Here is a 27855-nt window from a genome sequence, read left to right as displayed (position 1 = left end):
ATATACAGAAAAATTAGAGGATTGTAAAGGACTAATGCAAACATCAGTGACAATTGACATCGGTGCTAGCATTAGGATAATGAGGCTGTCACCCCGAAAAAACTCATTCACATTTATTTCTTGTACAACAGAGTTTGACAAAGAAATGTGGTCCTCTTTTAATCCATGAAGGTCTGGCGAAGACTGAATAGATGATTCTTTGCTCGACTTTTGAGGATTAATATGATGTGGATGAATGGAAAACTACAGTATATGTATATAACGTTGTTGCCTCTTCTAAGGTCCTGGAACTTGCGGCAGAGGATAGAGATACTGGAGAAAATGCCCAACTGACCTTCAGTGTTGTAGCTGGAGATCAAGAGCAGAAGTTCTACATTGTCAGTCACAAACAGGAGCAGCGAGGCACTCTGAGGCTTAAGAAAAGGCTGGACTATGAGCGGCACAGCGAGCAGATGTTCAACTTGACGCTGAAGGTCTGTGTAAACCATTCCCGTTCCTCTGTAAATCCCGAAAGCAATGTGAAGTCGATTTTCAGATAAATGTGATTTTAGATGTTTGAGGATGGGGTTTGAGGTGATAACCTTCAGTGAATACGTCCAGCAAAAGCCAAGACAAGATATTACGTGTGATGAAGATTTCATTAAACTGTTTTAAAGTCAGATATTTACTTTCACTTTTTGAAAGCGAGCTGACCGCCATTGGGAATAATAACACCTACAGTATAAAGGTACATTCAGAACTCACCGCCCAGCCTCTGTCAAGGTTTCCAACAGCGCTGTAGCTGAGTTGAGGACGCTCTCTCTCTCTCCCACGGCGCTCACGTGTTTGTGCCGCGACTAGCATCCATTTGGTTGAGTCACTTCCAGTCTTTTCTGTTCAACTCACTCCGACCTCGGTGGACCCCCGTGTCTGGACATTTCTCTAATGTCCCCTGGTGCGACCACAGACTTGGTAGACTTTCTCAGTCCAGGTTGCTCCATCTAGCTCCCATATTGTTCTCTTTATCAGCCACCAAGCACAGAAAAGTGTGCACCTTTTTCTGTGTTACCACGGTGTAGTCGTTATTATTTCCTTCACATAAGGGATAGAAATCCACGGTCACTGGTTCTGGGTTTTAAAAATGGTGGGTTTGGGTCTTGTGAATTAGTTGCTCTCATTGGTCGTCCAATGACATCCATCCCCGGGCCAATCAGTGGACTCATTAACAATTTGAGCTCTACTCAGCACACTTCAGACCCCTGTCTGAGTGGGTACTAAAAAAGCATCTCGTCCTCCTAATAGAAAACCTTGAAAACTGTGTGCAGTCAAGCCGAGCAGGTGCTAGTGGAAAAGGCTCATAAGTCTTGCGGTTTAGCAAATGGAAGGCTTTAATTACTTCCTGTTTCAGGTTGAGGACCTGGACTTCTCCAGCCTCCTGCACTGTGTGGTGGAGGTAGAGGACTACAACGACCACGCTCCCGTCTTCATTCCACATTTCCTCTCTGTGGCCCCGCTGCCGGAGGACGCTAGCGTGGGCACCAGCGTGGCGCGCTTGGTGGCCAGTGACTCCGATTCGGGCCAGAACCGTGACATGACCTACAGTCTCTCTGAGGACTCTGACCCGGATGGCCTGTTCACTATTGACCAGTCTGGTGTACTGTTTGTGGCCAGGCCCCTCGATCGAGAGCATGTATCTCAGCATCAGTTGGTTGTCATAGCGACTGATCACGGTGTTCCCGAGCTAACGGGAAGCGCCACAGTCCAGCTGCCCCTGTTGGATGTAAATGATAACGGACCGGAGTTTGAGGCAGCATACGCTCCCATTGTCTTTGAAAACGCCGCAGGACCTCAGGTGAGCTGGACTGGACTAGTTACGCAATTGATACCAAATACATATAAATCCTCCACTTTCTATTATTTAGGTAGTAAAATTGAACCAAACCTCCACGCTGCTCCGAGCCCTGGACCGGGACTCTCCTGAGAATGGCCCACCCTTCCACTTCAGCCTCCCCCCCGAGTACCGACACAGCAATGACTTCTACCTCCAGGACAACCTCAACGGCACAGCAACGCTAACAGCTTTACGGACATTTGACCGGGAGCGCCAGAAAGAGTTCTTCATCCCCGTTATTATGAGTGACAGTGGACGTCCAGCCAAGACGGTGACCAGCACGCTGACGGTAACAATCGGGGACCAAAACGACCACGCACATGTTGCCGGGGAAAAGAAAATATACATTAATAGTCACCGAGGTGAGATATCCCTTTTGTCGAAAATGGTCTTTTCTCTTTAACAGATTCAGTTTTCAGCCAATTATCAGTGTTTAGTCATGCTGTTAAAAGTAGTCACAAATTACGACAGGTAGTCACAATTAGCTGCGGCTGTAAAGTAGCGAGCAAACAAGAGCTGCCAGCCAGTTAAACAGGGTTTCCTCTGTCTACTTTCACCAGTTATATGACATATCCCTTCGAATATGATGCATATGTCATATCCATCTCACCATCATATCTGTTATTTACTAAAAATGATGACACTATTGTTGTTGCACAATTCCATTTCACTCCATTTATTTTAAAGACAAACAGGCTCAAATTCACCCCCAAAGATCCACAGAGTTGAAGTTTCAAGGTTACCTTCAGGATAAATCCCACGTGTTTTTGCTACCTGAGACATTTTTCCTTTAAAAATGTTAGTTGTATTTTTGCTATTCCTTATTTTGGGCTAATTTTACAAGAAATACTAGTAGAATAAACAGTCAAAACAATACATTTGAGCAGTGATTCAACGTAACATTTTAGCTGTTTATTCACGTGATTTGACACGACACGACACGCGTAGCGCACATCTGTAACATCCTGTAACACACACTTGCATGTAAATTCAGGGCTAAATTCAGGGTTTTCTCGTTAATCCCTTATTTTCCTTTGATCAGGCCGATTGCCGACGACAGTCCTTGGAAAGGTCTACTCGCCCGACCCTGATGACTGGGACAATAAGACATTTGTCTTTGAAGGACATGTTCCAAGGTAAGCAATGAAACACCTCTGACACGAAACAGATCCCAGATTCGGCAATGTCTACATTTTATTTAGTATTTCTCTGTTCAACCAACAGCTGACAAGAATAAAATCATGTAATACATTTTAAAAAAAAATTGTTTTATGCTCAAGTTTGATCCATCGGGTGACAACAGGAAACGGGCAAAACTTCCTCCAACATCTAAGATCAATTAGTTAGTGTTTCCTGTGGAAATGTTTCTTATTCTTTGTATTTTTTTTTAAATGGAACAGTCTAAATGATCAAGACCATCCTGGAGAAATCGCAGCATTACTTGGGATTTCATCCACTAAGTGATTCCTGTCTCATTTGGCTGCTCTCTGGATCGCCCTCAGACCGGACGTGGAGCTCCTGATCGATTTAGACTTTCAGCTAATGGGCAGATGTTTGATGCTTTGTGATCAACTGTGGAGCACCTCCACTCACTCCTGCATTCACACATTCATCCCAGTGGGACGAGCAAACCATTCTAGCGCCTTTATGTTGTTGGAGTTCTCCTCTGATCACGTGACCCCTGGGCTGATCACTCAAGTTTCCTCATGTTGATTGTTTGTCTGTAACGTGATGAGTTTTGCTTTATGGTTATTTCGCTATTTATCCTGAATGAGTTCATTTACCATCAACTTAAATGCTCTCATTTGGTCCATTGATGTTTCCCACGTTCATGAAGGCATCATCTCTGCTCATTCTCGATTATTGTCCCAGAGTTGCTTCATAGCAGTAAAGTTTAAAAGTTTAAAATGCACCGCTGAGGGGAATTCTGTGACCAGTCCACCTTCTGCTTGATATACAAAGAAAAAACAATTCTTCTAGCAAGAAGGGATGGAGCGTTCATTATTCTGAAGATTCTTTTGCTCATTATTCTGTTCCCTTTGTTTATGTAGAGGTCACAGGAAGTGACAGTCAGTTATTCACTGATAAAATCGATGCCATCGGGTTAATATTGCTGCTTTCAATAACCAAAATGATCCGAGATACCTTTGATATCAGCACACCCATGACGGCCTTAAACACAACATTGACATTTAACGTGCACCACAGCCCTGTTTAAAAGGTAAAGCCAAGATAGGTGGATCAAACTGCTGCTAAAGAAGAACAAAACAATTCTCTGTATTTAACACAGCATTTCAGAGGGTTTGAGTTTGGACACACTTTCATATGTAGCTTTTTTTTTTTATTAATCCCGTGAGGTAAATTCAAATTTCCGCTGCAGTTGTCTCCTGCTCCTCCAACAGCACAAACAGGGCGGAGAGCCATGCATTAATGTATGAGAAAGGAGAGGGAGCTACCACAGGGGTTTACCGCCGTGCTCGACAGTATTAAACTTCTGCTGTTGACACTCTGTCCCACTCTCTTACCAAAACAAGTCCTTGTGGACATGTTTTGTATTGTATTGGCCTAATTTGTCTTCCTTCTGCAGAGGCCATACCTCGTTGTCTGTAAATGCATAAATAACAACGCCAGTTCGATCCCCACGGTCCCCAAAGCTTTTTTTTATTATTTATTTGGTAGCAGTTGGTGATTAATTGCAAGTTCATTAACATGCTGCAGCGTCGTTAAATGAGGGTCAGAGGTCGAATTTAGTTAGTCTAACAGAGTCTAACAGAGCTCAAATTAAAACAAATCAATTAAAATGCTGTTATCCCGATGTCCGTTCTTGTGATTTCCCCTGCAGTTATTTCGTCTTGAACAAGCGAACTGGTTTCCTCATCATCAAGGAGAACGCTCCGCCGGGCACATACCAGTTCCAGGTGCGCGTGTCTGATGACGTGTGGCCGGACGCCGTCTCTTCCGTCAGCGTGCACGTGAGGGAGCTGAGAGATGACGCCATCTACAACTCCGGCTCTCTCCGGCTGGCAGGTGTGATTGATACCACGCACGCACGCACACACACCTCAGAGACCAAGGTTTATTTCAGTCCGACATTCAACTCCTGCTTTGTTTTCTGTCAGTAAACTTCAGTTTTCACATGAATAAACAGCTGTTGACCTTCATGTGTTCTATATCCATTAGCTTCACACAAAGCCAAACTTTCTGGTGTTATAATTCACAACTAAGCTAAAGAAATGCATTTGAAAAATAACAAGCAAGATCAGGCTGGATCTCCTCTGGTTTGAGGCTGTAATGACGATTAAACCTTGTGGAGCCAATGGCTGATGCGTTCCTTCTTTTCCTGTATATTATCAGTGTATAAACCAGTTTTGAAACCTTAGAAATCCTGCGATGTGGTAATTTCCAGCACAGCTCTGGGCTGAAGCTCCTTTTTATGAGCTTTGTTTTGACCCTTACCCTGAAGTGCCACTCACTCCAGCGCAAATGGCTTTTAAAACACTCTTTAATCAGTTTTGAGCTGCCACAACCATTACTGTCTCTGCCTGATGTCATAGATTTCATCTTAGGAAGAACTTAGCGTGACAGATTTATGATTAGCAGCTCAAATTTTGCAAAAAATGAAAGGACACGTGGCTGCAATGCTAAAGGAGAACGCTGCCAAACTTTAGAGGCCACTCGTAAAATGAATGATTACGTGAGTACTCTGTTTAGCAGGGTTTCAAAAAACTGTCACACAATCACTTAAATAGTCTTTTTTTTATCAAAAGATTACACCCATTATCAGTGCACACTCTCTGCCTCATGGGATATGAGTTGCTATGGGTGCCCATGGGGGAAAAAAAGCCTTTTCCATTATTTTTCCTGGCAAAATAATTAGCGTGGGGATTTTGCGAAGCCAGCACATTTTCCTCGCACGTTAAGCAGCATCCATCACTACCTGATGTACAGCACGTTGGCTGTCTGCTCAGAATTAAATTCACTTTAGAGAAATGGGACATGGCTGACAGAATTTTATGATTTTACAGATATTGAAATAGAAAAGGCGGGGGAGGGGCAAAACTTTGAAGGATGAGAGGAAAAGAACGGGGGGGCGGAGAGGGGAGGACAGAGGCGAGCCTTATATAAGCAGATAAAAGGATTTGCTCCTCATTGTGAAAACAGGACTGAGGTAAATTAATCAGAAGCAAACTCAGACAGCGTGGAGGAAAACAGTTTGGTTCACATTTCACAGTATTTACGGCAGCAAAATGGGCTTATTCTCAAATATGTATTAATAAGCAGCTCATATTTTCCCTTTACTGGTGTGACAACTGATGACATCATCAGTATCATCATCATCATCACCATCATCTCGTAAGTTTTCTTGGAAAAAGCAACATGAACGTTTATTACTCGCCTCACTAATCGCCACCTTGGTGGGTTTAAGCTATTTTTACCTTCATTTCATAGTTACACACCACACAAGTGCCTTTCTGAGGGCCCCATTAATTCCAGTGTTGAAAGTAGTGGGATTTGACCCTGTGACACGTTGCATAATGAAGACGTCTTTGATGAAAAGCTTGTTTTTTTATCTTGTTTAACATGTCCATATGGTGTTTATTGCATCAGTGTTCTCACTCCCAGATGCCGCCAGAGGCTTCAGAGCTGCCAGTTGTCACATCCGCTTTCTTCTCTGCTGTCTTTTTTTAAAAATATATATAAAATCGCATTTTAGTCAATTTCAACCCACTTTACTCATAAAGTCTAGTTTCAGACTTGGCCTCAGAAATTACAGTATCAAAACAGACTCAGAAGAAAGCCTCAAATTTCTGCTGGGTGGAATTAAACACAACTGTATTTAAAAGGAAAAACCCCTCCCCGCACAAAAAAATGTAGGTCTGCCTGAGCAATTTTGTGGCCTTACTGTTGTGCCTGTTAAGGCAACACATCTTCGCTGTCTGGGCCTTTTTAAGTGAACCATGTTCAGTCAGCCACTGTCGTTGTGGAGCAGATGCTCATTACAGCCCGGCGTCCACTGAACCCTCAAAACAAGGTTAGCTTTATTAATAGACTTCCTCTGTGGGTCGGTGTCTGCACGGATGCTTTTCTAAACAGGCAGGCTGTCATCAGAGCGCTATTAGCTGCATTAAAAGATGGTGGTAACGCAGGAAACAGGTGGGATCCAAAGAGCACCGGTGTCTGTCAAAGATCTGGCTATTTTGTCTGCAGTCGATAAGCACATTCAAACTGAAAAGTCATATTGAGGATAAATGTGTGTGTGTGTGTGTGCGCGCTCCAGACCCCTGTGCGTGTGTAGAGGCTATGGAAACAAAGCCATTTCCAGGATTTTATTTTTCCATGTGGAGCTTTGGAGTAAACATTATCATTGATTCTCAGTCTCAGGGATTATGAAAATATTCTACTTATAGCCTTGCTTATTCCATCCTTGAAATCCAAAATCCCATTTCAAGAACAAATGTAGAAAGCAATAACTGCGTGCGGAAAAGACATTGGTTAAACCTGCCTTGGAGAGATTAAGCTCCCTGCCCCTGTCACTAGCTTCCTCAATAGTGATGCTACATTAGCATAAACAAAAAGTCCTTGAAATGTCCTATTACGACTCCCAACGAGTGGAATGGAAACAGTTCTTGGGGTGAAAACACAAGGACAAGCGATGTATGCACTCTGCATTGTGGGGTGATGCTGATTAGCATAGTGTGTGTGTGTGGGGGTGTCTTTAGGAATGAAGGACACCGGCTTCTAACAGATGAGGCATAGCATCCTTTCTGCTCAAGCCTTTATGACACACGTGTCTATAGTCACTAGAACATATTGGTGGATCACTACACCACAACCGTTTCTCAAGGTCCTTGTTAAGGGAGAGCAATGTCTTCAAAGCCTTCCCAAGCTCAACGGGACACGACAATTATTAACGAGCTGAGCAAAAATACAAATATAAACTAGGCAAACTGATTTAACTGATCGAGTATGTGGAGTATGCTCATTCCACAGAATCTACTGTTTGTAGGTTTGGTTGGGTCCACTGGTTGGTTGGGTCCACTGGTTGGTTGGGTCCACTGGTTGGTTGGGCCCGCTAGTTGGTTGGGTCCACTGGTTGGTTGGGTCCACTGGTTGGTTGGGCCCGCTAGTTGGTTGGGTCCACTGGTTGGTTGGGCCCACTGGTTGGTTGGGTCCACTGGTTGGTTGGGTCCACTAGTTGGTTGGGAACACTGGTTGGTTGGGTCCACTGGTTGGTTGGGTCCACTGGTTGGTTGGGTCCACTGGTTGGTTGGGTCCGCTGGTTGGTTGGGCCCGCTAGTTGGTTGGGTCCACTGGTTGGTTGGGCCACTGGTTGGTTGGGTCCACTGGTTGGTTGGGTCCACTAGTTGGTTGGGAACACTGGTTGGTTGGGTCCACTGGTTGGTTGGGTCCGCTGGTTGGTTGGGTCCGCTGGTTGGTTGGGTCCACTAGTTGGTTGGGAACACTGGTTGGTTGGGTCCGCTGGTTGGTTGGGTCCGCTGGTTGGTTGGGTCCACTGGTTGGTTGGGTCCACTGGTTGGTTGGGTCCACTAGTTGGTTGGGTCCACTGGTTGGTTAGGTCCACTAGTTGGTTGGGTCCACTAGTTGGTTGGGTCCACTAGTTGGTTGGGTCCACTGCTTGGTTGGCACCAGTGTGTCAGTCAGGCAATGATTTAAGGGATGTACCGATATGATAAAAAGATGCAGCTTCTTATGAGTATTAAAGGCCGAGGAAACTGAGCTTTAGCTTCCATTGGATCCTTTTCACCGGGATAAACAGAGGGGGGAAGTTTGTGCCGCAGCAGAGGTCCAGAAAATAAACAGCTTAATTCCATTTGAAATGATATTATTTGATTTGCTAACTTCACCAGCGCAAAAATAACTCCTTTTGAAGGTCAAATAAAATCAAGCGATGGAATAATGTCACATTCATATTTAATAGATTTGATTTTGAAACCATATGTAAAAGGTCCAAACAACAAAACACAGTTGGTGGATCCAGAGAGGTGGGGGGGTTCTACTGGTGTTACAATGAATAAATGCTTTCACATTCACACGTTCTCTCTCCAAATACTCCTGACAGGGATGACAGTTTAATACAGAAGACTCATGGCAGACGGTCCCACTCAGGATGGGGGGGGGGGTCGTGGGGCCAGTTAACTCTTGGTTTCAGCAGATGGAAAAAGGCTGTAACTTATGACTGTTGTCTTATGAGCACACATCCAGAGTACTTAGTCACTCTCTAGGAGAATAAAAAAGAGTAGATTAAAGTGAGTAACCTGTTGGCTTGGATGGAGGCTGTAAAATAAATGGTGCCGCTAAAAAGGATTAAATTTACTGATAAAATGAATGTTGTGATATTGACACCTGGGCAGCAGCCAAGCGGAGCTTTAAAATCCAAATCAAATGCTCCCTGACTCTTCAATGGGACATAATTGGAAAATGAAGACACATTTCGAGCTGGCTCCATTATTTGTTTGTGCTTTAATGGTTGCGTTTGGTTCCGGAATGATCCGATTGACAGCGAGTCCCCATAGCTGCTGTGGCCTGTGTAACCATGCTGACGGCAGTTTTGAGAGGTTTTTTTTATATATTTTATCAAAAACTGAGGCAAACGCACTGTTACTGAATTTGTCAAGCAGCCTTTCATGACTTGAAATCCGGTTGGAGTTCATTTTCCTTTTGAAACCAAAGATTCATTCATTTCCTAAATTGATAGTCCATCAATTAAACTATGTTTGGGAGTCATCAACGACAAAAATAAGCCGTGTCTGTGCAGGAAAACTCATTTACAAATTGATCCCCAATAGGCCGTCAATGTTTGAAATGCTGGCGAGGAACCAAATCACAGCCGGAGGATTAATATCCGAATATTTTAAAGGTTACTTCAGAAAATGATTATATCCCAGCTTTGTGGGCAACAGTGCAGATAGCTCCTCTTTTGCCTCTGCTGATTTACAATGACGACTCTTCATTATCTGCGCGGTCGGGGAGGCTTTTCCCTTTTTGTGGTCAATTAAAACTCTTGCGATTCTTGTGAGATCGAACTTTTTTAATAACGCTGAAGTGGAGATAAACAATGGATGTTTTTTTCCCCCGTCGCACCCCGATATCATAAAAAAAACAACAAAGAACTACAGACGACACCTTTGTTTGTTTTTTAAAAGCAGCATCATGACTGAAAATGAGTGGGACTAGAACATTAATTGTGCAGAAAAGGTAAACTACTGGAACTGCTCAAGAATAAGAGACCTTTTGGAACTCACAGCAGGTCCACTCACAGCGCTGCTGTGTTGAAATTGTGTTTTCCTTTGAATAATGTTTGTTCTACAGTGACAAATGAGTCTCTTTAATAGAACTTCATGGGACGTGACAGTGATTAGGACGGTTCTATCAGCCGCTCTGTTCACCTGACAGGGAAACACCGGTAATTGTTTGTTTCCCTTCACAACTGCTTCGTGTTCTGCGATGATCAGGACGTCAGAAGCCACGCGAGGACTTTTGCCAGGAAGGGAAACAACAAACTACCACCCGTGCTGATAATATGAAACACGATGTTCTGTCTTTGCTCTTTATCTTTGTGGGAGTGCGGCGGCGGCGGCAGGATATTTATTTCATTTCGCAGCTATTTGTGTGGAATCACAGGCCTCCCAGCTGAGGTTCATCTGTGCACCATTGCCTCGGCCTCTGGAGCCTCCGGGAAGGAGAGAAGCAATAGTGAATTGTGAGGTTGGGTCAACGCCAGGTGCACCGGCTGCCATTCCGTGTTAGGAGTTACCACCCTGTTTCCCAGCCCCCGACCCTCCTAACTGTCCCTCTGTCCGCTTGTGTACTTGTTTCTCTGACTGGAGTGACTGATGGGAGCTGACATTAGCCTCCATCCCTCAGACTGTATCTGCGCTGCCCAGTCTGAGGTCTTTTAATGCCTCAGCTCTGTGGGTGTGTGTGTGTGTGTGCGGTGTTTTTTTCCTGTTGGTAGTTTCGTACTTTTGTTTCTTGACTTTCATTTGTTGTCTAATGTGCTTTTTATAACAATTAGCTGCTTCCGTGCGTTGTTGTAGCTTGATATTCTGTGTGTTCCGTGAACATAGTTGACCTTGTGTTGTGCTGGTCATTGCGAGCAACCAGCAAAACACACATATGTAGACGAGCTAGTCACCCTTAAGTGTTAGCGAGTGTTACAAAGACTCTCACTCATCTCTCTCTCCTCCCACGTCTCATGAAATGAAGACTATAGGATGCAACGTAGCCAGTATATTGTTGTCTCCATCCTTTTGGCCTCTTTTCCAGTCAGGGATCCATCTTTTATGCGCAACATCAGCTCCTTTTGATGCGGCTGCCTTGCGCTAATAGAAGCTACAGCAGCGTGCGTACATCATATATGTGTCCACGCTGATTGTGATCAGCTAAACGGTCTGAATGTTTTGTCACGGCGCTGCGTGTAAAACCGGAATCATTGTCGTGCCTTGGCCACACCGAGGCTTCCACGGAGCTCTCCGCCACAGCTGCTGCATACATTAAACGTTCATATTCCATACCGCCCTGTTTCCATCACTTGTGAAATCTTCTTTTGCCCAGCAACAATAGTAGAATGGGATCTGTACAGAGACACACGAAGGGATTGTGGATTTATTTAGATGAATCAGGGTGAACGCCTATTAATAAGGTGTATTTATAGAGTTGTTTATGATGTCAGGTCATAGACAGTGTGTTTTATTCACACTGTACAGATGACACATATGGGGTCCAGACATTATAAATAGGTACATTTCTTTTTGATGCCACAACCTTTGCTCACCTGGATTTGGGGATATTCTGTAATTCTTCTCTGCAGATCCTCTTGATCCCTGTCAGTTTGGATGGGGGTTCGGGATCTGGCTGGGGGACATTCACAGAGACGTCCTCCTGCATTGTCTCGGCTCTGTGCTCAGGGTCCTGTACCTGCTTTTTTTAAATTATTTTTCAAAAGCCTGGTGGTCCTTCAGATGTGGAGAGATTCTGTCTGGCCACTTGGTAGCTCAGACTGGTGGAACCTGCAGTGACGCTTGACCTTCTGGAACTTTATTCTGTCTGCACACAAGATCTTTGCAGCTCAACCAGGTTTCGGTTAGATGGCCAGATCTGGGAGGCGTCCCGGTAATTTCTTCCATTTCAAAAATGATGGAGGCCAAAGTGCTTTTTGGGAACTTCAGTGCTCTGTCTCGTGAAGGACAAGTGCAACTCTTGCAGTGGATGGAATCCAAGGTCTTTTGCACTTTAGTCTTCTTTTTGTTGATTGCCTGATTCCACGTATGGGTTGTTGCTCACTGTAGCTTTTAGACAGATTGGCCCTCGGAGATAAACGGAGTGCTTTGAATACGGAGCCTCTGCCGGCTCTGTGCCTCCACACAACCCTGCCTCTAAACTTTGAAGCCGTTGTTTTGACCTCATGGCTTGGTCTTTACTCTGATATACGTTGTCAGTTGTGAGACATTCTAATATCCTGCTTGTGTTTTCCAGACATCACAGCAAAGGAGTTCATTGAACTTCGAGGGAGGCAGCAAAGCCGCTTCGACCTGCTCTTGGACTTCCTCTCCGAGATGCTTTCTGTTCCACCTGATGATGTCAACATCTTTAGCCTAATAGATGTGAAGGAGCGGATGCTGGATGTTCGCTTTGCTGTGCACGTTGGCCCCTCGTTTCTCCAGCCGGAGAAGATGCACGGCTATCTGGCTGCACACAAGCAAAAGGTAGGCTGAGCTCTGCGGGAGTTACCGCCACCGTTGGTCAAAATGATCTGGTTGACATTCAGGGAGTCATTTTCCATTCACTCGTTATCTGAGCAGGCAGCAATCTGCTCCACCTTTCACATCACTTGGAGGTTACGAATTCATTTGGGTTTTTTTTTCCTGGAGCAACTCGCTTCATTCGCGGAATGAGTCCAGTCAGAAAAATGGCGTCCTTTTGTGATTATTTTAGCTCCTTCTCCTTTTTGTAGCAGAAGGTATAAGAGTACTTTCTGCAATTTTTCAGCAGCGAAGACAATGCAGAGACCCTTCTGTGCACTCGTTGTCACCCGGGAATCAGTTTCACATTGAATTTATTTTTAACCTGGTAAAAATGGCTCCTTTGCCGAAAGCCCGAACCTTTTGCAGGGAGTCGTGGAAGTGGAAAGAAAAGTTGTAATCTGCAGGAGATGATACTTAGTCTCAGATAGGGATCTTAAATAGACCTGTGACAAAATTACCCCAAGGCCTTTTTTTTAGGATGTGCTCATTTGTCACAAGTTTCAGGAAAAGAGTCGACTTCATGTTTCATTTTCAGCCAGAAAACAGGTCGTAAAACTGCCCGTGTGGCACCAGCTTGAAGGGCATCAGTCTGAAACAAGCTTGTGGGTCTCGTGTCGACTTGTGCAGTGTGTTTCAGCATCAAATCCACAAAACTGGAAAAGCCAAACAACTTGCAGTAGTTTAACCTGAACCTGTTAGCAGCTTCAGACTAATGAAGGACAGAACAGACGTGTTGTTGACTTACTCTGAGACCAAGTCAACACTTTTGTACTTACAGACAAAACCTAGAACAACGCAAACCTGATGCCGATATTTGTACATGTCTAAGCATCCGATCCAACAAGACATCCAAAATGAGCACTTTAATCCCCATTTCGAGGATTGCGTTTACCAAATAAGCCCTATTGAAACTTCTCCCCAGCGTCTCTATCAAAGGTGGTTGAGTTTGTAAAGTCTTACTGGTTGGATGATTATCATGGAGACAACATGCTCGTCTGCATTCTCTTCCTGCTGTCACTCGCTCCCCGCTGCCACCAGCTTTCTAAGAAGGAAAGTTGTGGAAAGTGTGTGGAAAAATAACATTCCCAGAAGACATCAGCGCAGAAGTTTTGGGTTTGGACACTGGTCATTTTGAGCACAGCATCCAAAGGTGTTTTTATGAGACGGCCGGGGGAACTCCTGTGGAGGGATGGAAGAAAAGTGAGACACAAAGGCCCTCCTGTTCTGACAGGACCTGCCTGGGAGCGTGGGTGTGTGCTGGTCATTCATTGGTCTGTCTCTCCATTATTAAAGCTCTTTCTGCCATTTCCCATTTTAATTAAGTCATAAAAATCAGTGGTGGCCTCTTTTATCTGAGTGATTTTAAATTTGTCAAGAAAAACAGGCCGCACGGATGCCAGTAATGGGAAAAAAAGAAGACTGCAATCTGCCAAACAGCCCAATTCATTTGATGTAAATTTAATTTTCCGCAGAGACCTTTACTAAAGAATGTTGAAAGTTGGAGTGGGTTCATAAAATGCAATTGTTTCACCTCATCGCACTGATGTTTACCAGCTACCGGCATCAGTCGCGGCTAGTCTTCCGTTTCAGAATTCAGAATCAAAGTAGACCCGCGTGCGCGCGTGGGCGTGTTGACTGTAGAGGTGGACTTGTTTGCATATGACCAGCAGCGATAGAAAGAGGGAAAGCTTGGTTGTTGCCTCATGCGTGTGACTGTGGCAGCGGAAAATCAGAGGTCAGAGGGCATGGACGCTGCACAGCCCTGTTCCATGGGACCTCTGAAGGAGCGGAGACGGGGCACCAGGGACCCGATCTGGTCTAGACTGGAGAAGACATTGTTCAGAGATGTGAAGCATAATAAAGAGCAAGATGAGCTTGAGTGGTAGAACAGGAGGGATGAAATTCAAAAAGGAAGTAATGGGAGCATTTCCTTTTATTAATGTTCTTCGTTCTCCACCAATAACCTCCAACAGACAGGAAAAGCCTTTTTTCTCCCTATTCTTCCTGAGTCACACAGTCTATCTGTGTGTTTCCATCCGGCTTTACTCCACATTTAAGGACAGCATGAACCTCTGGATTTCAGCCCTTTAAAAATTATTTTTGCGGCGGTCAAATCCCAAAATTACTCGTGTCATATGTTAGTGTTGAAGACCAATCTTCAGCACCTCAGTGCAAATGGCCAAGAAAAGTTGTCGTAGCACTCGTGCGTTGATACGATTCAGATGTTTTCTTTTGCTTCTGATGGAGATTGAGAAGCTCTTTATTAGAGCTCCTCCAGTGGTTGACCTAAAGCTAAAAGCCCGCCTCCTGCCCTCAGCTGTGTCTTTCATCCTCTGATTATGGGATATAATGTTCGATAGATTTAATAAAACAACTCAATTATTTTTTCAAATAGGGAAAAATCGAGACAGTTATGATTGCAGCAGATGTTATTTAAATAAAGATGAACTGAATTGAGTAATTCACTTGTTCCACAGGGTTCCTAATGTCATAATATATTTTTTAGAAATAAATTAATCATAATCATAATTGCCTTGTTTTTGTCAGTCAAATAATTGGTGGGGGGTTTTTTTCACAAAAAACCCCCCTCTTATTTCTCTTTTATGTCCCCTGTCGGGTCGAACCAAAATAGGTTGTATGTTCAATGGCCCAAACGTGATATCATACAGCTGTAAATTATTTTATGGGGTTTAAAATACGACTGTTAAAGCAACAATGAGAATAACTCTAGCAAGTTATTTTAGCCCTTGTGTTCATTACATATTTAGAAAAAGGTACAAAAAAAGAAGGGCAGTTTTGTTTTAGTGGGAATGAGTGGAGAATGTAGAACTTTAAGAACCTATACACCATGTTCACATGGGCTATTATGTAATCAGGAATAAATACAATAAAAACCAAATAAATGAGATGAGGATTATTTTGCTGGAGACTCTTTTGTCGTCATGTTTGGATTTTTCTTTGATTTTTCCTCCGTTTGTTTTTATATTTGCTGCTGCCATTTCTGATAAATAAAAAATAACCTCCTCTCTTCAGGTTAATTTAAATTCTAAACATCGACCTATTCATTCAATAATAATAATAATAATAATACTCAGTAACTGCAAGCCCTCGGCCACTGAATACCTTCCTGAGTTATGACGCCTCATTTGAAGGTAGCAGTAGGAGACTGCGTCGATATTTGCTGATGTCTCCTTTTTCTGTCCTGTCCTTTGACCTCCAGCTCCAGTCTTTCCTGCAGATCGTCGTCTTCCAGATCCGCGTGGACGAGTGCCCCAGTTCCGGCTGTGCCGGGGCCAGCGGTTGCACCAATGTTCTGAACGTGCGGGACGCGCCCATGGTGGTGGACTGTGGGACCATGAGTCTAGTGTCTGTGACTCTGGAGTCCACAGCCGTGTGCTCCTGCCCTGGACGGGACCAGACCCACCAGCCCTGCGGCGCCTATCCCAGAAACCCCTGCTTCAATGGCGGCGTTTGTGTGGACACTCAGCACGGCTACAGGTGAGTGGATTACCTCTGGATTACCAGCCTCATTTATATTATATTTCCAACAAAAGTAAAGTCAAATCAGCCCTTGAATAATATGTTGGTTTACTCCAAACGCAGACAGCTGCTTGGAAGGACAGATTAAATGGAAATTACCATACAAGGTACTTAATTTGTAATTACGTATCAGATGAGTTGTAGATTCACTCACTGCTTCCATGCACTCAAAAAGTTTATATCTAAATTAGCAAAGAACGGAGTTTAATTATATCCTGTCATAACTAGTAAAGGGAAAGCGTGAGACTGTTGATAGGTGCAGTCTGAAGCCAAACTTTTGCACCATCGGCGTCCTGCTTTAAATTAAATAATATAAATTCTGTTTAGTTCTTTAAGATCCAAATATGCGTCAGTGACAAATATGCGCCTGTTTGTGGGTTGAAGTACGTCCCCGCTCTTCTCACCGCCGTGTTCCAACTGTGGAGCCGATCCCGCGACTATCGGAGCAGAGCAGGTGAACGAAAGGAAAACCCAGGAAGAGGAAGTCCTGCTAAAGGACATTTTCCCAAGATTTGCCCCTCTGCGGCATTCTCGCTCCACCTGAATCCGCTCCATGAAGGAAACTCTGCCATGCACAGGAAAAGTGTCACCATGGCAACTAAGGACACCCGTCTTATTGCTCTCTCTTGTCGTGGTGGTGGGTGCAGAGTTTCATCTCCAGTTTTTATTTTGCAAGTCGAAAACTCTAGATGCTCTTATTAAGGAGGAGCTGGGTCAAAGGTCAACGGTGTATTTACTGTAGGCCAGGGATGAGAAAAAAGTCGGTTTCATTTGAGGCCCGGCATCTTCCGTCAGGAGGGTTAATCAGCAACACAGATGCAGGTTGTGTCCACAACTGGGAGGATTTTCTATATTTGGAACCCTTCAAAAAGTGAGCTTAAAGAGCATAAAGTGGTAAACAAGTGTAACAGCAACGTCACTTAAGTAGAATAAATGTTCTTTTTCTTTCTTTTTTGATGTGCGAAAAGAAACAAACATCAGAAAATGGAAATGTAGGTTTGGTTAGATGGGAACCGAAGGGACTGTTAGCAACTTGCGCGACGTACAGCACCTTAATAATTTGGAAGGATTCAAATCAACACGATCCCACAGGACCGCTCCGATCTCAAAGGAAACCTGTGATATTTATAAATATGATCCCCCACAATTCCTCGATGCTCTTAAAGAACTTACGTAGTTCAACATCCGTGTTTTGGAATGTATAAGATGGAATGAGATGCTAATGCTGTAGCCGCTGACAGGTTCTGACTGGGAGCACTTTTTGATCGTCCTGGTGTCTGAGATGAAGAAAGCGTGGTAGGCAGAGTGGGGGCACAGCGCTTGTTTACCTCCGTGTTACCTAAAATTAGAAATAGAAACACCCCTCCAACAACCTCTTCCTGGGTGATAAGTGCGCCAGGTTATTTGTCAAAGACTTCCAGATGTTGTTTTGAATCTCTGCACAAAGTAGAAGTGTTTTTATTGGAATTAATGAGCCCATAAACAAGGACAACAGTGTTTTTAGCGCGCTTCACCAGATCCTTTTCACTAAAAACACGATGATTAAAGCAGCTCTTTGATATTTGCAGCGGTGCACAAGCCTTGACCCTGTTTAACTCTGTAATTCTGCCTGATGCTGCGCGTATCCGCAGGCTTGGATCTCTCATGATGGATGTAAAGGGCTCTTTGCAACCAATTATGTGAAACTGTAATGCTTTTATCACGGTCTCTACTGTAACTTCATGCAGTGTGAACATTATGACGAAATTAGGAGCAAATGTTCACACTCTCATTGGCGTGCGTACCAGAAGATCTTTCTCTGCATGATGATGTACAGAAGCAGAAAAAAAGCGCAGCTTCGTGTTAACGAGGCTAAAAGAGCCCAGATTAGTCCATGTTCATGTGCGGTGGCTGATAAATTCATGGAGTTTAAACAAACTGGTCAAAACGATCGTGAACAGCGTGAAGCTCCTTCAGCCTTGGAACGATTTTAGCCTTCAATCATCACAATATATGTCAACATCTGAACCAAATTCTGGAAATGGAAATGAACGAATGAAGAATGTCCACTCTACCTCTGAGTTTTAAACTGTTCCGCACGTCACAGCTAATAATTACATGGTTTGTAGTCATTTCTGTGGATGCAGAATGTTTAACTGCCCTTTTACGTTTCACCAGAAAGCAGCAAACTCGGCTTTGTGCCCATTTCAGATCAGTGAATTCTGAAATGGAGATGATCAATAATCCTTAACAGGCTCAGCGCAGTAAAGAAGGTGACAATTCAGCTTTAGATGAAAAGTTTTTGCATCTGTCCGTCTGTCCCTCAGGACTTTATCAGCCGCTATTCCGACTATTGTCGGTTTCTTTCTTCCGAAATGCTAAATAACATAGATTCGGATCATCTTCTGGGATTCTGGGTGTGTCACCTCGGCCTCTCTGCTCCTCTCCTCTGCCAGAGCTTTCCCACTTCTGTAGCAGCTCGTTACCTTTCGGTATCTTTTAATTAGCAACTGGAAACGAAAAGGGCAGAATAGAGCCAGCTGTGCATCGCCACTGTCCAGAGCAGGGTGACTGACTGCTCGGCATAAGCCCTGGATTACACACACACACACACACACACACACACACACACAGATTAGACATTAGAAACCAGTCCTAATCAATATTTCCCAACTGCATTAAAACAGAGCAGCGGGAACGAATGAATCAGCGTGTGAGCGCGTGAACTTTTCCGCTGCCTTTTTAAGCGTCCATGTCGAACATGGGATCTCTTCACTGACGACTGTACGATCTAATTTCGTTCTCTTATTGATTTACCTCCACATAAATCTTGACGCTTCACGGTAACGCGACAAGTGTCGGCATCATGTCGGCACTTATTTAAACGGAGGTGGAACAATATCATCATGTAGAACATGTAGGTGGCGGCTCTGTTTTTATCTTTAACGAAGACACATAATTTATCCACTAAGCACATGTTGGTGGTGGTATCATGTGGTTCACACACCCACAGCTGGTTTGGTCATGTTATTACACCAATACTGAGCTGATTTTACATTTTACATCAGGCAGACGGATCCAGACGCTGTAAAACTCATATTAAGGTGAACATTGCAACATTTGCAGCCTCTAAAACACAATTTCATCGTTTTTTTTTGTTTTGTTTTTAGGAATAGTGAGATGTTTTCTTGTGCAGCATCGACAATCAGCTCAAATGTTCCAGGATAGAAGCACGGACGTGAGGAAGAAATAGGTGAAATTAAGACATTAGGACAAAAGAAGTGGGGGGAAGGAAACCAGTGAGAGGAATGTGTGGGAAAATTCAGTTTAAATGATTGAAACCCAAAACAGGCGTAACACAAGTTCCTGAGGACGGCTGGTGATTACAGAGGCGCAGAGCTGATGGAGGGCGGTGATGAGGAGGTGGGACTGAATGAAGATTGTTCCCAGTGAATCTATGATGGGAGACAATGGGAGCGTTTGAGCCGTGTCAACAAGTCCCAGTTTTGTCCTTAATATTAGTCCCAAGACAAATAACCAATTTAAAGGGAGGAATTCCATATGAAAGGGTCTCAAAGAGTTTTGTAAACCATGGAGCTGGATTCATCCATCAGCTGGATTCATCCATCAGCTGGATTCATCATCAGCTGGATTCATCCGTCCACGGATGTCACATTTAAAACCACAGAAAGTTTTCTGACTGCAGAGACATCGTGAGTATCAGCAGATGAAAAGAGGACGAGATCATCCATCACTTCCCAGGAACGGGAGGCAATTCCTGCTCACATTATTCCACTTTCGTCACAACAGCGTTCGTGGCTGATAGAGAAGGTCACATGACTCCGACTCTGCTCCACTCTTGGTCACATTAGAGCAGCTCGGCTTGGTCTCGAGCGCGCTTCACACGTGCACAGGTGTGATCTCCTGGGGCTGCAGGGCTCATGGTCAGTGTCAGCAAGGATCCCTGAACGGGGACCATCGTCTCAGGGCCACTTGAGCTGGACTGGAAACGCTGATGTTTCTAGAATCCTCAGAGTTTCTGATGCAGATGGAACTGACAGTAGTTCTGAGGACCGGCCATCCATCCATCATCCATCATCCATCCATCCATCCATCCACCATCCATCCATCCATCCATCCATCATCATCCATCCACCATCCATCCATCCATCCATCCATCCATCCATCCATCCATCCATCATCCTCCATCCATCATCCATCCATCCATCCAGCATCCATCCATCATCATCCATCCATCCATCCATCCATCCATCCATCCATCCACCATCCATCCATCCATCCATCCATCATCCATCCATCCATCCATCCATCATACATCCATCCATCCATCATCCATCCATCCATCATCCATCATCCATCCATCATCCATCCATCCATCCATCATCCATCCATCATCCATCCATCCATCCATCCATCATCCATCCATCCATCATCTATCCATCCATCCAGCATCCATCCATCCATCCATCCATCATCCATCATCCATCATCCATCCATCCATCCATCATCCATCCATCATCCATCCATCCATCCATCCATCCATCATCCATCATCCATCCATCCATCATCCATCCATCCATCCATCCATCATCCATCCACCATCCATCCATCCATCCAGCATCCATCCATCCATCCATCATCCATCCAGTAGTAATGGTGTTATTATTAGTAGTATTAGTAGTTTTATATCATTGTTAGTGATGGGACGATGATACCTCAAGGAGTGTATTGACACACTCCACAAACTGTGTCGGCACTGTATTGATACTGTGTTGGTCACCCGATAGTGACCCCTGCAGTAGTTATAAAATGATTGCAGGTAAAGGAATTCCTTGTTTGCTAAACTGAGTTGGTATGTAAAATATAGCAAATTTGAGTTACAATTCAGAGTTACAATTTCTTACTTATGTACACACATTCTTTGTTAACTTAACTGTTAAATCATATGAAATAATACAAAAAAGTGACTAGTTTATGAATTTTTATTGGGGAACAAAAGTTTTTGGAGGCGATTTCTCCTCTTAGACACCAGCTCCCCGGCCTTAGAAAATACTCTTTCACACGGTGCAGATGACGATGGTGAGCAGAGAGTTTTAAGTGCAAGTTGATGCAGATGTGGAGATGTTTTCTGGTTCTGTCACGAGTATCTGCCAATTCTTCACTGCCATGCCGAGCTCTATTATGCCTCAGCTTTGATGAAGTGCTCTTATTGATGTAAGAGAGCTCTGTGGAGCAGAGCCGACACTTCACCTACAATAACATAAAAAGTTACAAACAATTCAAACCTCTTACTAGAACAGAGTAAAGACTAAGGTGGTGCATTGCATTCACTTGTTAAAAAAACCAACCCTACAAAATGAATAAAGCAACTGTAAGGCTCTTGACTTGACTATCATATGTATCACAGGTCATTCACTTGATAAACTGATAAAGCGCCACCGTTAAAAATTGTATACAACAGTAAACAATGCTCAAAGGAGAAAAAGATTTCCCTTGTTTGGAGTCACAAGATCAAAATTATTCCACACTGGGGAAAACTTCTTAGAACGATCCATAATTGCGCGACTGAAAAACTCCATCCAACAAACCCACAACATGTCGATACAGTTTGTTTCCTTATAAACACACTTTGGCGCGGCTCATCCAAACGATACAAGTCCTGTATCGGTCACGTGATTCTTTCTTAAAGCGATACACGCACCGATACGGGGTTTCACTCTTGAGCTCTCGGCACAGTGCTGACGCACCAGTGTTGCTCGTCCCATCACTAATCATTGTGACTATGACTTCAGCCACTTTCTTTCCTAAAATCACCGGAACGCTCCGGCAGCCTCCTGGAGGGATGGCTGGATGTACGGTTGTACGAAGACGCCTTTGAGTCCCCAGCAGCAACTTCCTGTTGCGTTGCATGTCAGAATAACCCCATTAATCTTCTAAAAAAAAGTAATAAAATAAATTAGGATGGGAAGAAATTTTCATGGAAGATGAATAAAGCAGAGAATGGCAAGATAAAAAGAAAGCAAACGACCCGACCCAAAGGTGAGGTTGACAAGGAGCCTGGGCAGGAAGGAGCGTGTCTGTGTAAAGGGAGCAGGGGGCAGCGTTGTTTCCTAGAGCTGTTGTGATTTCTCCCTCTGGTTTTGTCACTAATGAGAACATCTGCATCAGTGGAACAGACGGAGGGAGAGAAGACGGCGAAGGGCAAAGCTGTGTTAGGAAACACACAGAGGATCATGCACATATGAGGAAAAGGGCCAAAGATTATAAGTGAACGCGGACCATTCGTTCGGAATGGACTCTCATTTTACAGACATTCAGATTTTAGGGGGGCGGGGGATCAGGAAGACCACAAGAAAGAAAGTCATCCTTATATCATATTCATAAATTCATGAATTTTTGGCTTTCTTCTCTTCTCTCCAAGGTGCCAGTGCCCAGCTCAGTTTGAGGGCCCCGAGTGCCAGCAGAACAAGCACAGTTTCCATGGCAATGGCTATGCTTGGTTTCCTCCTATAATGCCGTGTTTTGAGAGCCATGTTTCCCTGGAGTTCATCACTGACGTGGCTGATGGACTCCTGTTGTACAGCGGCCCGTTAGCTCAGCTTCAGACCTGGGACCACGAGGACTTCATGGCCATAGGTAACAACACTTCATGCCTGCTTCTCAATGGAAAGATCATCCATTTATCCTCATTTTTGTTGGCTTTGATGCTCTTTGACACTCCCACACTCTACACTTTGGGCTGAGATATTGTAACATTGTTAATAACATTGTTTCATAAATCAGATTGGAACCAATTATTTTCTTTTTGTTTCAGCAGTGCAACACTGTCCACACATGCACTTTAAACCTGCACATCTTCGTGATGTCAGAGCGATGACTGCAAATATCACAGTCTCCTGTGATTGAGCGAATCCATTGATCGTTCTTCTTTCAGAGCTTTTAAAAATCCTTTCCCAAAATCTTTAGCTGCTTTTACATGACAGGTCTGGAATGTCTGTCAAACTCTGGTGGCGGAGATTAACTCACAGGGTCGCACGTGCATGTCATCTGGAGAGCCGGTCGAATATGGTCACGCACCAAAGAGCTTCGTGGTCGTGTAGCGACCGCCGCGCCACCTGAGCTACAGCCAATAATGACACAGAAAATATGCAACGCTTGAGGGCATCGAGATGTATTCACATCACAAGAACGCAAAAAGAGCCCCCACAGCTGAGAAAGAGGTCTTTAGGTGCCGTCCTGCTCTAATGAAGCCACCCTGGTCAGATGCAGATCTAGGACAGAAGCTAATTTGTTTTTATGTTTCTTCCCTTTCTGCCACCATGTAATGATTAGGTAGGTTTTGACTGGAATCGTATGAATTGGATGTGTGTGATAAGAGTGTTTTAGCTCTTCTGAGCTTCATCTTTGCTGTAGTCGCAGTTGCTGAGTGGATTAAAGTGTTAAATATTGTGTAATAATGTTTAATATTAGAACTCTAGATGGTAAAGAACATCCAGGGTGCTCTTTGCAGCAGTAATGAAGCCACCGATCGAGTAAAACACCTTCATATTTCCACCTCATCCATAAATTATATGTATAGGCACAAATTACCAGTGTAATATTTACTCAAACTTGCTTTTTGCTGCGACAGGAGAGATATTAGAGCCATCGCTGTTGCCCAGCAGCGCTATTGTGTCACATTTAATGCAAATTTGACCTTTGGATCCTTATTTCAAGACAGATTATGAAAAGATTTTTAAGTATAGGTAATAAATCCTGAGAGCAACGCTGCTCAGGGATGCTGAACGTGCTGCCGGAGCCCGTGCCGCGTCCGGCCCGACGCGGCTGGTTTGTGCTGCTCTTCAAGAAAAAAAACCCAAAATATTTCATTACATGTTGCTGCAATATTGCTGAAATGTAAAAGCCGCGAAGCGCGTTGAACCGAGGGCAGCAGGCAGAAACAGTAGCTGGAGAACAAAAAGTCTTTTGTGTCTCCGTATATTTAGTGTTTTAATCTGAGACACTAACACCTCTTTGTCTGTACGGCTGCATCTCCTCTTGTATCCGTTCTTCTCTGGGGAAACAGGCTGTTGTTTCATTACTGCCAAAGTAATATGTGTGGGAGGGGAGGTCTGTGTGGAGAGTCAAGCCTGTGTGTGTGTGTGTGTGTGTGGTGTGTGTGTGTGTGTGTGTGTGTGTGTGTGTGTGTGTGTGTGTGTGTGTGTGCTGGTTTGATTTTTTTCCCCCACTGTACAGAGTGTAATTAGAGTCAGGCTGTACCTTTTTAAAATTAACTTTGTAATTAACTTGTTTCAAGATTCTGCTGCAGCGTGTAAGAAATCAGCAAATCTAGATTGCACGGAATTGCTTTTACTTTCTTTCTTTCCTAAGTGGAGCATTGTTTGGCCTTTCTTTTTTAAAGGATTTTCAGCATATATACCTAAAAATACACGGGTGTCTTTTCTGTGAACCAACAACAAGCAGGGGACATTGTCCAGAATATTGTCCTCTGCAGCAACATTTATATGTGCCAGTAAATTAGTGGTGGACAGACTCTTGGGTGTCTCCGGGACATTTAAAGAACAGTCTGGGAACCAGGACACCCTCTTGATGTTGTAGTGTGTCAATAGTCCCAGCTGACCATGAGGGCGATGCATTTTAGGGTTTCTCTTCAGTGCAACTTGCCACAAAGCAAGCAGCATTTTTCCTGCTATAGAAGACATCAATATGGGATGGATCTTTCTGAGCGGTTCACATTTCTACCTCTGCAGTAACGGGACTCCAGCCTTGACCGCGAGTTAGTTAAGAGAGACTTGGCTTGTTGTCAAAGATGGAAAAGCATGAAAATTCTTAAACTCTGCAACAAAGGCCAGTGTTTTTACGCACTGGAGATGATTTTCTTCTCTTTTTTTAAGAAACAGCAACTTGTCTCACACATTTCTTTGCAGGACAACAGAGATGAGTGTCTCAGCTCCATGTTGGGGATTAAATAGATCAGAGTTTCAACATTTTCCACTATAAGCTCTATTTAAACTGTGAGGTCAGATGAGCAGTTTAGGCTGTGACAGCACAGAACAGCACCAAAATTAGCTATGTGGAGAAAGTCTGATCTCTCTTAGGTTGGGATTTGTGTTTTCATCCACAGTATCTGAAGCTTGAGAATGATTAGAAGCGACTAAATTACAACACCAAATGCTCAGCTTGTGTTCCAGTTTGATGTTAAAACAATGAGTGGAAGCGAAGACAGCCTCAAACAGAGAAGTCAAAGACATGAAGAAGAAAGGAAATATGTTGTTTTTGTCTTGAAGGGAAGCATTGATCAATTCAAAGATGGTAAAGTGGTTCTGAGGGTGTTTATCTGACCAGGATTTGAACCTCTCTAAAGCAGCACAAACAAAGGTTTTTAATGAAATATATGGATCCGTTTCTATTGTAACATCAACCAGAGAGCACACAGTCAAAATGAGACTGAATAAAGGCAGGATCCCTCCCAGGCTGAGTTCTGAATGCCAAAGATCTCACGTGGACACAGATATGTGGTGCTGCGTTGCAGACATGGAGGCTTCTGTAGAGGGTCACATGTCAATTTTACTGACTGACGTGGAAAAGAACAGGTGAATTAAACAGCTGTCAGGAGGCAACGACAACCTTTAATCACACAAATGTCAAGTAAAACAAAAGACGCCATTAATAAATCTCCATCTCTTTCACTCTGACCTTTGCCGGGCCATTGGTCAGCTTTTTATTAAGCCTTGTTAACTGATTCTGCTCATTGGGTGCAGTCATATTCCCCACTGCCTCGCACATTTCCTCACACAGACCATCGGCTTCTTATTGAGATGCCAGTTTGTCTTTCCAAAGCTGCCCACTCATCCAGCCTTTTATCCTGCTGCAGGGCAGATGTAGCACGCCGGCCCCGCTGTGTCGGCCGGAGAGAGTGGAAGGCTTTTCTGTGGCACACACACACGCACACACAAACTTCTTTCTGCTCCTTTGTGAGGCCTTTCATGGCCATAAAACCTTCCCCAGTTCTGTAGCCTAACCGACCCAACTCCCTCACCCAAACCCCTTAAAACCCCATCTTAACCCCCGAACAACACTGCCCTCATTTCCCCTGAATGTCTTCACTTTGCTACTAGAATGATTTTGTTAGTCAGTAGCATCTAGCAAGTACAAGAACACACACACCCTGAGAGAGAGAGAGAGAGAGAGAGACAGAGAGAGACAGAGAGAGACAGAGAGAGACAGAGAAGACCAGCTGCTTATTATAACCATGTAATCTTCCCCAGGGCCAGAGGCCAAACACTGAGTCTAGTGCACAGCCCTTTTCCCTGTGTGTGTGTGTGTGTGTGTGTGTGTGTGTGTGTTGTGTGTGTGTGTGTGAGAGAGAGAGAGAGAGAGAGAGAGAAAATAATAGTGCACATACCCCAAATGACTTCTTATTGCTTCTTTGAATCGATTTCTTTTTGTAAATAACAAATATTTGCTGTATTTCCAAAAGTCCCAGCTGGAGTCTTTTGAATATTTAGGGTCCAATTTTTCGACAGCACAGCCTCAGTTCCTCACATTGCTTTTGTTATTTCAGAACGCCATAAAAGCCACAATTCCACCGAATTGTAATTGTGGAATAAAATCTTTCTTGGGCCAAAAAACTAACAAAAATTGCATTTGTCACTCAATTTTGAAAGGTTCATTTTTTACCTAAATGTGTCTCGAAAGCTTTCGACCTCCCGTATATTTGTCTTTTTTTATATTCTGCCTCCTACAACCAAAGATGGTGTGGTTTAATGACAACTGAAAGAGTTAAAAATTATTAATTAGGCTCCCTCTGATTAATTAGGCTAACTTAAGTGCATCCTCAATAAGAGTTTAATTAAACCTTTTTACATGCTTTATTGAAACAATGATGATGTTAATTAAATCTATAACCCATAAAAATGGCAGTTTAGATTTAATTTTTTAAAACCACGGTGATCAAAGTGCTTAACATGATGAAAGACACGTTTTTGTCACCCCGCGGTCATTAAATACTAAAAGAGTTTGTTCCCAAACACGGCACTAAAGAACCTCAAATCCGTCGCTCGGCCACAGCGGCCGGTGTGTTTGTGCTCCTCGGTCTTCACGCGCAGTTGTGATTTCCTGGCAGGTTGAGCAATTTCACAAAATGATTCCAGGAGTAGCTGGAAATAGTTGGGAGGCGACAGTTTAAGGAGCGGATCGCTCAGAGCTGTTGTGGGCTCGTCCAGGGGCAGAATTTAGACCCTAGGCCCACAATTTCAGATATAACCGACGTACGACCACCTACTGGGCAGTTCAGCAGTTTTTCTTACCACAGGTGAGTGCACGTGCAGAGGCATTCTCAATAGCATATGGAATAAATGTAATCGGGGTCATCAGGGACTACGTGCACGGTTACTTGCAGGTTTTAGACGAGCCAGCTTAGTCATTCAGAGCTCAGCTGACCCCCTCCTATAAAGGACTCGTTCCATCCCTCGCAACTATTTTCAATCAGTTTTGGAACGGCTGAAATGATCTAAAACGCCGAAAATACACGGAGGTCGTCACCGGCGTGTCGCGCACGTGTCAGTTCACGCCACAAAGAATGCAGCCTGCTGTCAATCAGAGCGGCGACGCCTGTGTTGTCAGATCACTCGTCTTTTTTCCCCCTCCTGCCTCAGGCTGACGGTGCCACCGTCTCCA

At 44.0% G+C, this 27855-nt stretch overlaps 1 protein-coding gene across 1 annotated transcript in view; it reads left to right on the top strand.

Moving 5' to 3' along the window:
* Window positions 1-27855, top strand: part of si:ch211-186j3.6 (neural-cadherin) — a 168120-nt gene that overhangs the window by 97868 nt on the left and 42397 nt on the right. The window contains exons 20-27 of the mRNA XM_057025565.1: window positions 282-473; window positions 1388-1831; window positions 1902-2232; window positions 2913-3006; window positions 4713-4897; window positions 12368-12597; window positions 15857-16134; window positions 22598-22812. Coding sequence (XP_056881545.1) covers window positions 282-473; window positions 1388-1831; window positions 1902-2232; window positions 2913-3006; window positions 4713-4897; window positions 12368-12597; window positions 15857-16134; window positions 22598-22812 — 1969 coding nt within the window. The remainder of the gene's footprint in view (window positions 1-281; window positions 474-1387; window positions 1832-1901; window positions 2233-2912; window positions 3007-4712; window positions 4898-12367; window positions 12598-15856; window positions 16135-22597; window positions 22813-27855) is intronic.

This window comes from Takifugu flavidus, chromosome 2 (genome assembly GCF_003711565.1).
Source record: "Takifugu flavidus isolate HTHZ2018 chromosome 2, ASM371156v2, whole genome shotgun sequence".
In the NCBI taxonomy this organism is placed as follows: Eukaryota; Metazoa; Chordata; class Actinopteri; order Tetraodontiformes; family Tetraodontidae; genus Takifugu; species Takifugu flavidus.
This window is presented reverse-complemented; position numbering and strand designations above follow the sequence as displayed.